This window comes from Chiloscyllium plagiosum, unplaced genomic scaffold (assembly GCF_037043375.1).
Source record: "Chiloscyllium plagiosum isolate Xiang-an unplaced genomic scaffold, Cpla_swu_hap1 HiC_scaffold_3, whole genome shotgun sequence".
NCBI lineage: Eukaryota > Metazoa > Chordata > Chondrichthyes > Orectolobiformes > Hemiscylliidae > Chiloscyllium > Chiloscyllium plagiosum.
This window is the reverse complement of record NW_028270141.1, coordinates 130,933,023-130,947,795: the sequence shown is the minus strand read 5'-3', so window position 1 is coordinate 130,947,795 and position 14,773 is coordinate 130,933,023. Positions and strand designations below refer to the sequence as shown.

At 44.2% G+C, this 14,773-nt stretch overlaps 1 protein-coding gene across 5 annotated transcripts in view; it reads right to left on the bottom strand.

Moving 5' to 3' along the window:
* The window catches only part of daam2 (dishevelled associated activator of morphogenesis 2), a 342,206-nt gene that overhangs the window by 97,317 nt on the left and 230,116 nt on the right, over positions 1 to 14,773 (bottom strand). For all 5 annotated transcript variants that reach the window (XM_043687244.2, XM_043687248.2, XM_043687246.2 and 2 more), the window contains exon 15: positions 3,283 to 3,390. In XM_043687244.2, the coding sequence (XP_043543179.2) occupies positions 3,283 to 3,390 (108 nt within the window). The remainder of the gene's footprint in view (positions 1 to 3,282; positions 3,391 to 14,773) is intronic.

Here is a 14,773-nt window from a genome sequence, read left to right as displayed (position 1 = left end):
CACTGCTCCAGCGAGTTTCAGCGCAAGCTCCAAGAACAACATCTCATTTTCCTCAGGGACCCGGCATTCTCCAGGGTTCGGCATCGAGTTCAGTAACTTTAAAGCCTGATTCAATCCTTCCATGTTTTTTTACTGTTATGATATGCGTTGCCTAAAACACAGCCTCCCCATTCTCTCTCCTACTCTCAGACCTCATTATCACTTATTCAGCTTCTCCTGGTTTACTAACCTTGCTTATCCTTTCATATCACGCACTCTCTCTCTCTGTCTTGGCTCTGTCTCCAAACATCTGCTCATGTCTCTCCCAACTAACCCAAACCAGGCCTCCCCCTCCCCCCATCCATTCACCCCCACCACCCATCCAATCCCACCTTTCACCAAAAATATCATTTTTTTTCTAGCTCAAATCTGTTCTGATGGAGGGTCATCAGACTCGATTCTTTGCTTTCTCTCCACAGGTGGCTGCCAGACCCGCAGAGTTTCTCCAGCAATTTCTGCTCTTTTTGTTTCAGATTCGTCCAGCTCTAGGTGAGTGCAGCTCTGGGCGAGGTAGCTAAATCCTTCTGTTCTGTCCCCATCGGGCTCGTCATTAGGATGCCTCATCATTGTTCTTCGGCAAAGCGCAAAGGAAGATCTCCACATCCAAAAGAAACCACCATCTGCGTGGTGGAGCTAAACCAAGCCTGCGGGGCCGGCCGCACTGTTAATCCCACCCATCTTCCACAATGGCAGTGAGATTTTCTTTATTCATTTGTGGGACATGGGGGTCACTGGCTGGCCAGTATTGAAAGCCCATCCCTAGTTGCCCCTTGAGAAGGTGGTGGAGAGCTGCCATCTTGAATCGCTGCAGTCCATCTGCTGTGGGTTGACCCACAATGCCAGCAGGGAGGGAACTGAATTGGGAGGGAATGTGAAGGAACGGCAGAATATTTCCAAGTCAGGGTAGTGAGCGACTTGGAGGGGAACTTGCAGGTGGTGGTGGTCTCAAGTATATGCTGCCCTTGCCCTTCGAGATGAAAGTGGTCATTTGGAGGGTGCTGTCTAAGCATCTTTGGTGAATTGGAAAGAGTTGTTTTATGTCCAGTGACAGCTGTCGCACTGGATCCCTTTGGCTTTTCTTCTTAAAAGAATGGGTGCTAATCAAAATATCACGTGACACCTGCTCAACACATGAGCTGGTCACCACTACGTGTAACGTGTCTTGCTGTTCCAGGCCAACTTTGACTTGGAAGGATATTACTTGCTGGGGTGGGGGTGGAGGGGGGGGGGGGCTGGGGGGGGAAACGGTAATGCCAAACCAAAGTGATTTGCTGGCTCAGGGCGACAAGACCGTGCTGAACACATGGCCTTTTATGGGACTTGGAGTGCCAGCAGTCTAATGCAGTACCAGACACCCCAAAAAAACTGTTGTGCAATGAGCCATAAACACAGACTGAATGAATTTAATCTTTTAAAAGGTCCCCCTTTGAACGGGCAAATTTTAAATGATGCGGGAAGCTTAACCGCTCCCCCCAGCTCCCTGCCCCAACCTCGCCCTCAACTCATTTGAAGGAGTAAAGGATATCTCGCCTTGAGGGCCTCACGCGATTGCTGAATGGTCACTCTGTCAAAATCGGAGCAGGCAAGCCAAATGTTAGGGTTTGATAGACTGTTTTCACATATTTCATGCTGGCACATAAACAATATGTAAAAATGCAATGACAGATTTAGATTAACAGGCGTCGAGCCACTTTAACTTTGCTCAAGGACCAGCGGCCTGTATTCCTTGCTTTATATACACAAAGGCACACGCATGTATATCGATTCATGAATCAAGAAGAATCAAGTTGGAGAGAAGCAGTGGAAAGTGGTTGCCTTATATGGATCTTTCTGCCTGCACAGTAACAGACGACCTGGAAGCGTAGAGCAAACAGACAACTCGCTCTCGGGCAACTTTGCACAGAAGCAGGACCTCCGTCACACTATTCCAAAAGAGTTAGCTATCGCCAGGTCCACAAAAACACAGCCATGCTCCCCCCAACTCAGGACTGACAGATTCCCAGGGTTAGGCGCAACAAAAACGTAGGGTTCGGTGCTTCTGAAATGGCAGGAAGGTTTCAGTCACTTTAATATCAAAGCAGAAAACGCAGGAGAAGGTGTAAGATGAGTAAACTGTAGTGGAGGACAGTTTCAGGGTGGATTAGATTAGATTCCCGAAAGTATGGAAACAAGCCTTTCGGCCCAACAAGTCCACACCGACCCTCCAAAGAGTAACCCATCCGGACTCATTCCCCTAGCCTATGTTTACCCCTGACTAATGCACCTAACACTATTGTGGGAGGAAACAGGGGCACCCAGAGGAAACCCACGCAGACAATGTGTAAACTCCATACAGTCGCCCGAGGTGGGAATCAAACCCGGGTCCCTGGCACTGTGAGGCAGTAGTGCTAACCACTGAGCCACTGTGCTGCCCCAATGGACATTATTTGCCATGGCTAAAAGAACAGGAAAATGGCAAGTTTCATGCCCTGGAAAAATAAGCTCAAGGATTTTTGCTGTTCAAGCTCTACATGTCAGCCTGAAGTGAAGGACAGTCATGAGCCGAAAGCCCATCTTTTATCTCAGGCTTAGGTCAAGCAAACTCTGTTTTCTCAAGGTAGGCTTTTCCAGTAACACTCTATCAGGTTAGCAATCAGGTGTGCTGCAGCCTACTTAAAGTAGATCCCACTCATGGGAATTTCTCATGTTTTTTATTTGGTAGCAACATAAACTGGGGATTTCCTTGATTAAATCCGAACAAGAATAATGGATCACAAGAGCTGGGAGCTTCAGCAGTCACCTTGAACACCTGGTTTCCAGACAACATCATCAACACGAATGACTCAAAGGAAATCATACCATAGTAAAGCAATAAGGCCATTTGGCCCGTCAGGGTTTTGTCAGATATTTGAAAGAGCCCTCTACACAGTGACTACGCTCCAGAAACTAATCTCTCAGAGTTCGATTGCGAAAGTTATGACGGAATCAGTTCTCTCCAGCCTTTTGGGCTGTGTGTCCCCAATCAGAACAACTCTCCCTGAGAACCTTTCACCTCATTTGCTACTTGCCTCCAAATCGGCACCTTTTGATTAGCAATGCAGTCCCTTTAACAAAAATCCTTCATGGAGTGGTAAAGCACTTACTGGATCAGCTTCCCCTCCCCCACCCACCCCACCTCCTCCAGCTGACAGAAACTCCTGACATTTGCTATGTATCCACTGCTTGATCCCACAAACCACACGATGGAGAAAGAGAAACCTTTACCTGTTGCCTCTGGTAGGCCGAGAACATCTTTTCAAAATCTTCCAGATCAAGAGTGTTGAAGGCTCGCAGGTCATCTATATCGTTCCAGACAGTGCCTTGAATCCTGTCCTGTAACAGTCCGGACCACAGAAATATCAATGAGCTTGTGATGACCTGGTGTGGCTAAGATCACAGAAGCCACGATATCAAATGAAACAAAATATTGCTTTGGGTTTTCAGGCAGTGGTGGAGCTCAATATGCTAATAGTATAGTTCATTGTCAGATCTCAAACACACTTTAATTGTGAAATTGAAATGTCTCTGCTTTTTTCCCCTCAAACGGAATGCCCATGAGGATACGGTGTCTCCGGAACATCATTTAGCTCTCAAGCTGTTTATTAGCTTTTCCACTGAAGGCACATCACCCTTACTTTTAAGGCTAGTTGCCCATGAGCAATGAAGGCTAGAGAACTCGCGGAGATAAAATTGATGTTTTGTAAACAGTCTACATTACAGAAGAAGTGCTGGAGGTCCTAAAAAATATAAAGGTGGATAAATCTCCAGGACTTAATCAAGTGTACCCCAGGATGTTGTGGGAGATTATGGAAGAATTGTAGGGTCCCTAGCAGACTAATTGCATCACCTACAGCTATGGGCGAGGTGCCGGAGGACTGGAAGGTGGCTAACGTTGTGCCTTTATTTAGGAAAGGCTATAAGGAGAAGCCAGGGAGCTAAAGACCCGTGGGTCTGACATCAATGGTCAGTAGACAAGTAGGAGACTGGAAGGACACAGCCAGCCAGGCAGCATCAGGAGGTGGAGAAGTCAATATTTTGGGTATAACCTTCTTCAGTGGTGGGTAAGCTGTTGGAGGGGTTTGTGAGACATACGATGTACATGCAATTGGAGAGGCAAGGTCTGATTAGGGACAGTCAGCATGGCTTTGTGCGTCGGAAATCATGTCTTATAAACTTAATTGAGTTTTTTTGAAGACATTGCCAACAAAGTTGATGAGGGCAGAGCAATTGATATTGTCTACATGGACCACGTTCAGGGAGAGCTTGCCAAATAGATACAAAATTTGCTTGATGCTAGGAGACAGAGTCATGGTGGAGAGCTGCTTGTTGGACTGGAGACTTGTGACCAGCAATATTCCACAGGGATCAGTGCTTATGCAAACGATTTGGGTTAGAATTTAGGAGGCATAGTTAGTAAGTTTGCAGATGACTCCAAATTTGGTGACAGAGTTAACAGTTAGATTACAAAGGGATCTTGATCAATACGCTGAGGAGTGGCAGATGGAGTTTAACTTTAATAATTGTGAGCTATTGCACTTTGGTAAAACAAATGTAGTTAATGATAGAGCCCTAGGTAGTGTTGTCAAACAGAGAGACCCCGGGGTTCAGGTACTCATTCCTTGAAAGTTACAGGTAGACAGGGTGGTAAAGAAGGTATTCATAGCACGCTTGCCTTCATTGATCAGGCCACTGAGTATGGGTTTTGGGATAGAATGTTGGGGTTGTACAAGATGTTGGTGAGGCCACTTTTGGAGTATTGCGTACAGTTCTAATTGCACTGTTGCTGGAAGGATATTGTTAAATTGGAGAGATTTCACAAAAGATTTACTAGTATGTTGCCAGAACTGGAGTGTTTGAGCTTTAAGGATAGACTGGAATGTTTTTCACTGGGGCATAGGAGGTCGAGGGATGACCTTATAGAGGGACATAGATAAGGTGAATAACAAAGGTCTTTTCCCTAGGGTGGGGGAGGCTCAAAAATAGTGGTCAAAAATGTTCAGGTTAGAGGAGGAAAATTTAAAAGGGCCCTGAAGTGTAACTTTTTCACAAAGAAGGTGGTTCACATGTAGAATGAACTTCCAGAGGAAGTGAAAGATTCAGGTACAGTTACTACATTTAAAAGACATTTGGATTGGTACATGAATAAGAAAGGTGTAGTTGGATATGGGCTAAAAAGAGGAAAATTGGGGAACTTGGTCGGCATGGAAGTTGGACGAAAGGGTCTGTTTCCGTGTTGTATGACTCAATAATATGATTAGATTAGATTAGATTACTTACAGTGTGGAAACAGGCCCTTCGGCCCAACAAGTCCACACCGCACCGCCGAAGGGCAACCCACCCATACCCCTACATGTACCCCATACCTAACACTAGGGGCAATTTAGCATGGCCAATTCACCTGACCTGCACATCTTTGGACTGTGGGAGGAAATCGGAGCACCCGGAGGAAACCCATGCAGACACGGGGAGAACGTGCAAACTCCACACAGTCAGTCGCCTGAGGCGGGAATTGAACCCGGGTCTCTGGCGCTGTGAGGCAGCAGTGCTAACCACTGTGCCACCGTGCCGCCCACAAATTTTCAACCATTTTTAGCAGTTTGGCACTGTAGATTCCCTACAGTGTGGAGACAGGCCCTTCAACCCAACAAGTCCACACCGACCCTCCAAAGAGTAACCCACCCAAACCCCTTTTCCCTTTAACTAATGCATCCTAGATTATGGGCAATTTAGCATGGCCAATTCACCTAGCCTGCACACCTTTGGATTGTGGGAGGAAACCGGAGCACCCAGAGGAAACTAATTGTCTCAAAACTAATTGGAAAGTTTGAAACAAAACTGGGTACAGATTAGTTATAGGCCAAGAGGGAATTGAATCATTTTTGGTAAAGTCTTGGATCCAGCTCCTGGACTTTTTTTCCAAGTATCCATTAACAAACCGAGATCGGGGAAATTCACTTCTATTTTAGAACACTCAAGACTTAGTTTTAAATGTTGAAATGTTGTGGTGCATTTTTTCACAGCTGCCAAAATGTGAGCAGAGTTTTTAGAGCAGGTTGCTGGACATGAATTGGTCTGAAGCCTCCTCAGTGAGATGGAAGCTCGCAATCATAGAAAAAGGATATTTGTCCAACATTATGGTTCCAGACTATCAACCAGGCAGGGAAGAGGCTCACATTCATGGGACAAACAGAGCGCACAATTTAGTTTAACACGAGGTGACACTGCAGTGTGCTTGGCAGAGCGTCAGTCTTCACTGTTCTAATTGCATTCATGAAGGTGGTGATGATTAGAATTTGACGTAAGGATGCTAACTATTAAGTCGCAACACCAAAACCAGTTTCAGTCTACAGTGTTGCTTTTTATATCACAGTATCACCATCATGGGTGGGGTTACCATTAAAGCCTCACCTTCTCAACTTCTCCCCTGGCCACTAGTCATCCTTCACGACAGAGAGAGCAGCCCCATGGGCTGGTAGGTCTATGTCAACTTTACTCTTTCACCTTTACAACATGATGTCTGCCTGAGGAAGGAGCGGGGCCCCCGAAAGCTTATGGTTTCAAATAAACCTGTTGGACTATAACCCGATGTCACGTGATTTTTGGCCTTTACCACATGATCACAAGTATTGATAATTAAGATTATGATTCGTGACGCCTCTTCACGCTGGAAATGGGAAGCCGCAGTACAGTCATCAATGTGAAGTTTGTTCACTGACATAAGTCTGCATCGTTGTAATCTGGACTCATCTCAGTAAAGTAGGGGACAAAGTCAGTAAGACACAGAAAATGGCCTGTTTCCACTACTCGTTAAAAGCCCTGTCGACAGCATCACGACTGGTTATTATCTCGGATCAAGCCCCTGCAACTACTTCAGGAAGTCAGACCCTCAGGTCCTGATAAATGCATAGCCACACAATGCCAAGACAAATGTTATGCTTGGAGCAGGACAGCTAGAATTTGCAGACCATAAGTAGCCCATTTATAAATTCCTGTCCCCACAGCTCATTTAATAATTCATTCAGCACTTCAATCTAAACAGAAACAGAGTCAATTTTGAGAAAAGGATGGTGGGGGATGGGGAGCGAAGGGAAATAAGGTTACACAGTAAGCATGTGTTGTCTAAAAGGAGGAATCTGGCAGGAGATCTAGCGATACTGAGCGAGCCGAATAATCGGTTTGTGGGATCCAGATTGCATTTCCGATGATGCATGTTAAGACAGCTGGGAGTTTGTGCACTGGAATTGTCAACAAAGGGCGTGGAAGGGATACGGGAGGTGGAACTCTGGGAAGCCATACAGTAAAGTTAATGGTAGGAATGATAGAGGGGTTTTAGCATTTTTAAAAGCACATCGCTCTGTGGTCGCGTGGGTAGTTCTTGCAGTGTTGAGTCAGATGTGTTCCCACGCCAGGGGCTTGACAACATGACCTTGGCACACACTCTGAAGCAGCATTATGGGAACACTATCATGTCAGAGATGTCAATACGTGAAAAAAGTAACAATAAAAAATGTTTAGAAAGAGCATGGAGCCTATCACTGGTGTTCTGGCCAAAATTTACTCTTCCATCACTTTCCCAAAGTCAGATCATCTGATCGTGATTGTCAGTCTATCTGTTCGCTCTCGCTTTGCACAAATTCTCTCCTGCATTTCCAATATTATGACAAAACTATATTTCAAAAGGGTTTTCATTAATAAATTGCTTTGCACACCCAGGAGGTTGCGAAACCATTACACACAGACATGAGTTCTGTCCATGTCTCTCCCTTAAAGTGGCCATTCTTTGTCATTTAGCCAATGTTACAGTCGGTCTATGTACAAGATTGTCCCTTAAACAGTAACTGGATGAAAGACAAGTTAATCTACTTTTGTGTGTTTGGGACTGCATACCTTCTTGTCTTTAATCTCTGAAGTTTAATTCTGCAAAAGGCAGAATAATAAACTTTTGCATGTATTAGACAACAGCTCCAGCAATGGAACATTCCATCATTGCCATATCCAAGATTATGCTCTCTTTCTCTCGAGAGAAGTGCACCTTGAATATATAGCTTTATGATTCAGAGTCAAGAGTCTCCTAACTGAGTCCACTTTTTACACTCTGCACCAGAAACAATTGATATGCTTAGAACATTGATCAGGGTAAATGTAAAATGAACTTCAGGAACAATAAATCACCAGAGCTGTTCTCGGCACTTTGACGAATCCCTCCCTATTATTTCGGGAAATGCTATCTTCACGTAGCTTACTGGTGTGACTGTTTAACAGTGTGAGAATGTCAATATGTAACAGCATGCCACTGTTCTGATCCAAAGGCAGCCCATTACCACCTTCTCCAGAGCAGTTAGGGATGGCCTGGCTAGTGATGGCCACTTCCCATGTTTGGATAGTAATGGTGTGCAGGGATATAGGAAAGAAGCAGGAGACTCGGACCAGAATATAACTGGTGTTTCACAATGGGCTGAATGGCCTCCCTCTGCAGCATACCAATCCTGGTGATGTACAAATAAGCCGAAAGGAGGTGTGCAAATGTAGATGCCTTAATGTACACATTACTCTCTGGCAATGTGATAGTGTGGCAAAGCCTCTGTTTGACCCTGATTGTCAACCAGCGAAACCCAAACCTGAAGTTTTATCTTTACTCACTGATAAGATTTAATTTTTAGAACGATAAGTTAGAAACACCATCATTTCCCCAATTGACAATCAGAGCTTCAGTTTACATCTACATATACTCTTTTGAAATAATCACAACAAAAGGAAAGCATCAAATTAAAGCAAATTAGACCATATTAAAAGTTAACAAGAGTAGAAAATTGTGGCGCTGGAAAAGCACTGCGGGTCAGGCAGCATCTAATGAGCAGGAGAGTCGATGAACAGCTTATGCTCGAAACCTTGCCACTCCTGCGTCTCGGATGCTGCCTGACCTGCTGTGCTTTTCCAGCAACACAGTTTTCAACTCTGATCTGCAGCATCTGCACTCCTCACTTTCTCTCAACCCCTTCAAGAGGCAACCAAACAGACAAAGCAAATTTAAAAGTTCATTAAAATGTCATTTTGGGGGGAGGGGGAGGGGCGCAATGCACTCCAGCTGCTGTGGTAACTACCAGTCACAGCAAGACTCCACATACCCTCTCTCCCAGGACACCCGGGAGTGGATGTAATGAGGGAAGGGGGCAGTCATTCAGATATTAAGACTCCCTCCATTGCCTGGATTTGTTGATGGTCACCTTGGCCACGCCTAGAAGTGGACCCACAAAAAGGCTGTCCAATCAGCCCACACTGGCTGCCTGAATCTCAATGGGAAATAAATATCTAACAGCAGCTCTCTTGGGGTCACAGACTCGTCTGATAAACGCATAAGTGGAACATGTTCCCCTCACTGCTGCAGCACACATAGTTGTCTGCTTCTGTACGTGTATGATATTTTCAAATCAATATGTTCAGAAATGTTCTGACACACCTCTGCAGCAGGTGGGCCTCCAGCCTCTTTCATATATAAATTACAAAACTTTTTCTAAAAGTTACAATTTCAAGTGAACTTTAACAATTGGTGTCATGTCGGCCCAGATACTACATTGAAGGTGTGAGCTGCCCTGTGTGAGGCTGTCTGTGCCACAATGGTCAGACTGATTGTCATCTAAAAAACAGATTTGCAGAATCTTACATGGATTCGTGCAGCTTTTGAGCAAAGTAAAATGTAATTCTGCAAGTACAAATTCACCCCACAAACGTATATGTGTATGTGTGCATCTGGGTGGGGGAAGCAGGGTGGGTTATGAGTGTCTGTGAGAGAGTGTGTGTATGTGTGTGAGTGTGAGTGTTTAACAATTGTTAAAGTTCACTTGAGAATGTAACTTTTAAAACAAGTTTTGCAATTTACACATGAAAGAACTGAAACCAACATGCCCATTTTAAAAGATGAGAGACTTAACAATCCAGATCTTTTTCAATATATAATTTCAGTTACATCACACTGTAAACTTTTGCAAAAATTCTGCGTCTTACAATCTTATACTCCACAACCACCTGATGAAGGAGCAGCACTCAGAAAGCTATGCTTCCAAATAAACCTGTTGGACTATAATATGTCATTGTGTGATTTTTAACTCAGTGTTTGCTGTACGGTTGCTTTAAGAGAGGGCTCTGCTGTTGGACTACTTTGCTTGCCACTAGATCTGGAGGAATTTGCAAAGGCAACATTAGTGGTATTTCTCCAGTAAACCATGGATAGTAACGTTATACAAATAACCCAAGAGTTTTCACAGACGACGTACAATGATTAAGGATAATTAAGCTAAGAATTTAAATAAACTCGTCAACTATGGAAGATTACTGCCCAGTATTCTTTCTTGATATTAAATACTGTACAATAAACAGGATGACAGCCCAGACTTCATAAAATAATGTTACATTTTAAGCAGCCCTCTGTCGAACATACTTATCAAGTCATAAGTATTTAAGTAGGGAGCGAGAGACTTCTGGAATTCAATTGAATTCTCAGTTTATTTAATCTCTTGTCCATGTAACAGCCCATTATGTAAACAGTCAGGGTGATGGTTATTCAAAACTCAATCCATGTTAAAGTCTCATTGTTTTCAGAGGCACTTTGCGCATTCCTGCAGTAATCTGAATTTAATTTCCCTCCTGTAACCAGTGTTTCAGACACTGCAGTGAACAATGACTTCTGCAGCCAGCACTCAATACTCCGGGAAGCAATTTAATCTGAAGAATGGTGTATATTCAGTTGCAATACAATGCAGTAACACCTGTTGCTCAGAAACTGAGGTTAACTGTATACCTCTTTGCTTTTTAACTCATTTCATAACCACCCACTGCACCTTCTTATCAGAGTATTTAAAGTCACATAATAAGGGAAAGACAATCCATTTGAGGTAGTGACTTCTCTTCAAGCATCTAGTTATGGAACATTGGAACCCCTCGATTATGTTCCAGTCCCAGATATCCCAGGAGAGAGTTCCTAGACTACAGTCGGGAAAATATTCTACAGCAGTATGTTTCTTGCTCAATGAGGTAGGAGGCCTGGCCCTTGGGAATGAGTTGCATGGTGGTTCAAGTGCCAAGAGGGTAACATTGAGAAGACAATGTTGCTTGCATCATGAAGTTTGGCTGAGCTATGAAAGAGTCATACAGTCGCAGAGAGGTACAGCACAGAAAGAGACACTTCAGTCCAATTCCTCCATGCCAATCAGATATCCTAACCTAATCTTGTCCATTTTGCCAGCACTGGGCCCATAAAAGAACAAAGAGAAATCAAGAGCAAGATTAACTAATTGGGAAAAAGCCAACTTCAGTGGTGCAAGAATGCTGCTGATAAATTGGCATCAAAGGTTTGCAGGTGGAACTGTCACTGAGCAATGGGCTGCTTTTCAAGAAGAGATAGTTTGGGCATAGTTGAAGATAATGTTCGCAAAAATGGAAACGGTATGTATAAACACATCCAGAACTGCCTGGATGATGAAAGGTAGACAGATAAAGATGAAAAAAACAAAGAAGTGACCTCATGAGAGATGCTAGGTAGGTAACACAACCATGAACAGAGGTGGAAATGGAAGATTCAGAGGAAACCTGAAAAAAAATAAATAAAAGAAGGAAACAGAGGGTACGAAGAGAGATTGGCAGAGAGAACCCAAAAGTCTTCTATAGGAATATGAGTTAAGAAAGGTGGTAAAAGGAGAAGTGGGGTAGACTAGGGACCGAAAAGGGGGATTATGCTTGGAGGCAGGGAACATGGCAGAGATATTAAATTAATACTTGGCATCTGTCTTTATGAAAAAACAAGATGCCATGCAGATCAGGAGGTCATTCAGGCACTTGAGGGTTTAAAAGGGGCAAGAAGGAGGTATTGGATAGGTTGTCTGTACTTGGAGTTAATAAGGTACCAGGGCAGAATGAATGTATCCAATGATGGTGAAGGAAGTGGGAATGGAATTTTACACAGTAACTGGCTATGTTTTTTCCAGTCTTCCCAGACTCAGGGGTGGTGCCAGGGTTCTGGAGAAATGCAAATGTTTCATCCCTGCTGAAGAAAGAATGTCAGGAAAAGACCAGCAACTACAGACCACTCAGTTTATCCACAGTTGGGGGAACATTTCTAGAAATAACATTTTGGGGCACAATTAATAGTCATTTGGGTAAATGCAAGTTAATAAAATAAAGAAAATAAGTGTTATTTTCAAGGGCGAATCACGTTGAGCTTGATGGGACATTTATTTGCTGAGGGAACAGAGAGGATTGATTGTTGAGAACATGGATTTCGAAGAGACATTAAATAAAGTGCCTCAGGAACAGACAAGTGAGCAAAATTAAGCTCCGGGTTAAAAGAGACAGGAACAATACGGAAACAAAACTGGCTGAGGAATTAGTAACAGAGACTAATGGTTAGTGGGTGTTTTCAGATTGGGGTTTGCAATGAAGTTCCCCAAGAGCCTGTTTTCCTGGTTCCTCATGATTAAAACTACCGATCTGGACTTATTAAATCAAGGGTATAATTTAAAATTTGTAAATGATGCAAAGCTTGGAAGTATTGTGAAATGTAAGTTTGCAAGTCATATTACAGCTGGGTAAGACTTTAGTTCGGCCACATTTGGAGTATTGCGTGCAGTTGTGGTCACCACGTTATAGTAAGGATGTGGAGACGGTGCAGAAGAGGTTTAGCAGGATGTTGCCTGGGTTGCAGTGTATGAAGCTATAAGGAGGGGTTGGACAGAACTGGATGGTTTTTCGTGAGAGCGTTAAAGGCTGAGGGGGTTGGAGGAGTCTGTTTTTTCCCCAGGCTGGAAACGTCAAACACAAGGGAGCATAGGTTTAAGGTGATAGGGGAAAATTTAAAGGAGATGTGCAAGCCAGCTATTGTACACAGAAGATGGTAGGTGCCTGAAACGCAGTGCCTGGGAGATGGTGGGAGCAGATTCAATAGCAATGTTGAAGAGGCATTTCGATAAACGTAAGAATAAACAGAGAAGAGGGTTGTGAAGTTACTATGAGGAGAAAGTGAGGACTGCAGATGCTGGAGATCAGAGCTGAAAATGTGTTGCTGGAAAAGCGCAGCAGGTCAGGCAGCATCCAGGGAACAGGAGAATCGACGTTTCGGGCATAAGCCCTTCTTCAGGAATGAGGAAAGTTTGTCCAGCAGGCTAAGATAAAAGGTAGGGAGGAGGGACTTGGGGGAGGGGCGTCGGAAATGTGATAGGTGGAAAGAGGTCAAGGTGAGGGTGATAGGTCAGACTGGTGTGGGGGCGGAGAGGTCAGGAAGAAGATTGCAGGTTAGGAAGGCGGTGCTGAATTCGATGGATTTGATTGAGACAAGGTGGGGGGAGGGGAAATGAGGAAACTGGTGAAATCCGAGTTCATCCCTTGTGGTTGGAGGGTTCCTAGGCGGAAGATGAGGCACTCTTCCTCAACCGTCGTGTTGTTGTGGTCTGGCGATGGAGGAGTCCAAAGACCTGCATATCCTTGGTGGAGTGGGAGGGGGAGTGGAAAGTTCAGAAAATGGGGAGTGTGTTGGCACATTAACCAAATGATAATGGTAATATAGCAGTTGTCCAGAACACCAGGCTAATGTTCTGGAGTCATGGGTTTGCAATAAAAAGCCGGCTCAGTGGCAACTAGGTAACCAATGTCAACCGTAGCAGGAGACAAGAGGACATCATTAGGTGAATCACTCCAACAGGCAGCCAACATAGACAAGATGTCTCGAAATGCCTCTTTCTCTGCAGTAACCACTCTGTGCTCCTGTGATATACAATCCATCTGGACAAGATTCCAGTCTCAAATCACTCCCAGATAGCCGTAAACTACCCATACCCCTTGAAGAAGATTCCAGTCTGTAATCGCTGCAAAAGAAACAAGGCTAGGGGAAATCAAAAGGGACTGCCAATTCATCTTCCCCAGTTTTAGGAAACAAGACAAGAGTTATAACTAAGTCCCAGTGGCCCTAATTGGGGTGATTGAGCTGGAGACGCAGCTGATGAGTACTCAGTAATCCCAGCGTTAACTGCAGGCTGCATACATTTCACTATAAAATGCCATTCAGCATGTACTCACGCTGACAATAAATCTTTCCTGAGAGCTGTGAGCCCATGAATGGATGGAGTTTATGACCACTGGCTGGACTCATTAATGGCAAGAATCAAGTGTGTGCCAAGGGAATGAGAAATGTTGGGTTTCCTCTCTTTTTAAGTGATGGACCCAAAAGGGAGAGATCATCCAGTCTTTTCAGAAGACAGCCAGCAGCGAGCTGGACTGAGATCAGCTGGCTCTTGTTTAACTCAAGGCAAGGTGTAGACAGCTTTCCCAAACTTCCCAGGCAGCTTTTTGGAAAAGAGATCATTTTTCAGACAATGAACAGACAACTAACCCTTCAGTCATCCAGCAGATCAGTCACGACAATTTCCTATTTCTCCTTTTGCTGTGTTTTAGTTCTATTTTGCTTTCTTTTCTTGTTCACCAGTGTCAGATGTTAGTGCTCCAGCTCACTCCCTCACCTCTTCGGAAGTTTAGCCCCTCTTTTCCAGTTCTCCGTCAATATTAAGATGCAGAGTTAGTCCCCCTCAGCACTGTCCCTCTGACTCTCTCAGATTATCAACAGAGCTTGAGTCAAAAAGATTGAGTTACGTTAGGCAGAAACTCCCTCCCTCCTTCCCCAACTCCATCACCCCTGAAGGTAGTGAGGAAGATGGCAATGAAGGTTAAATAATGG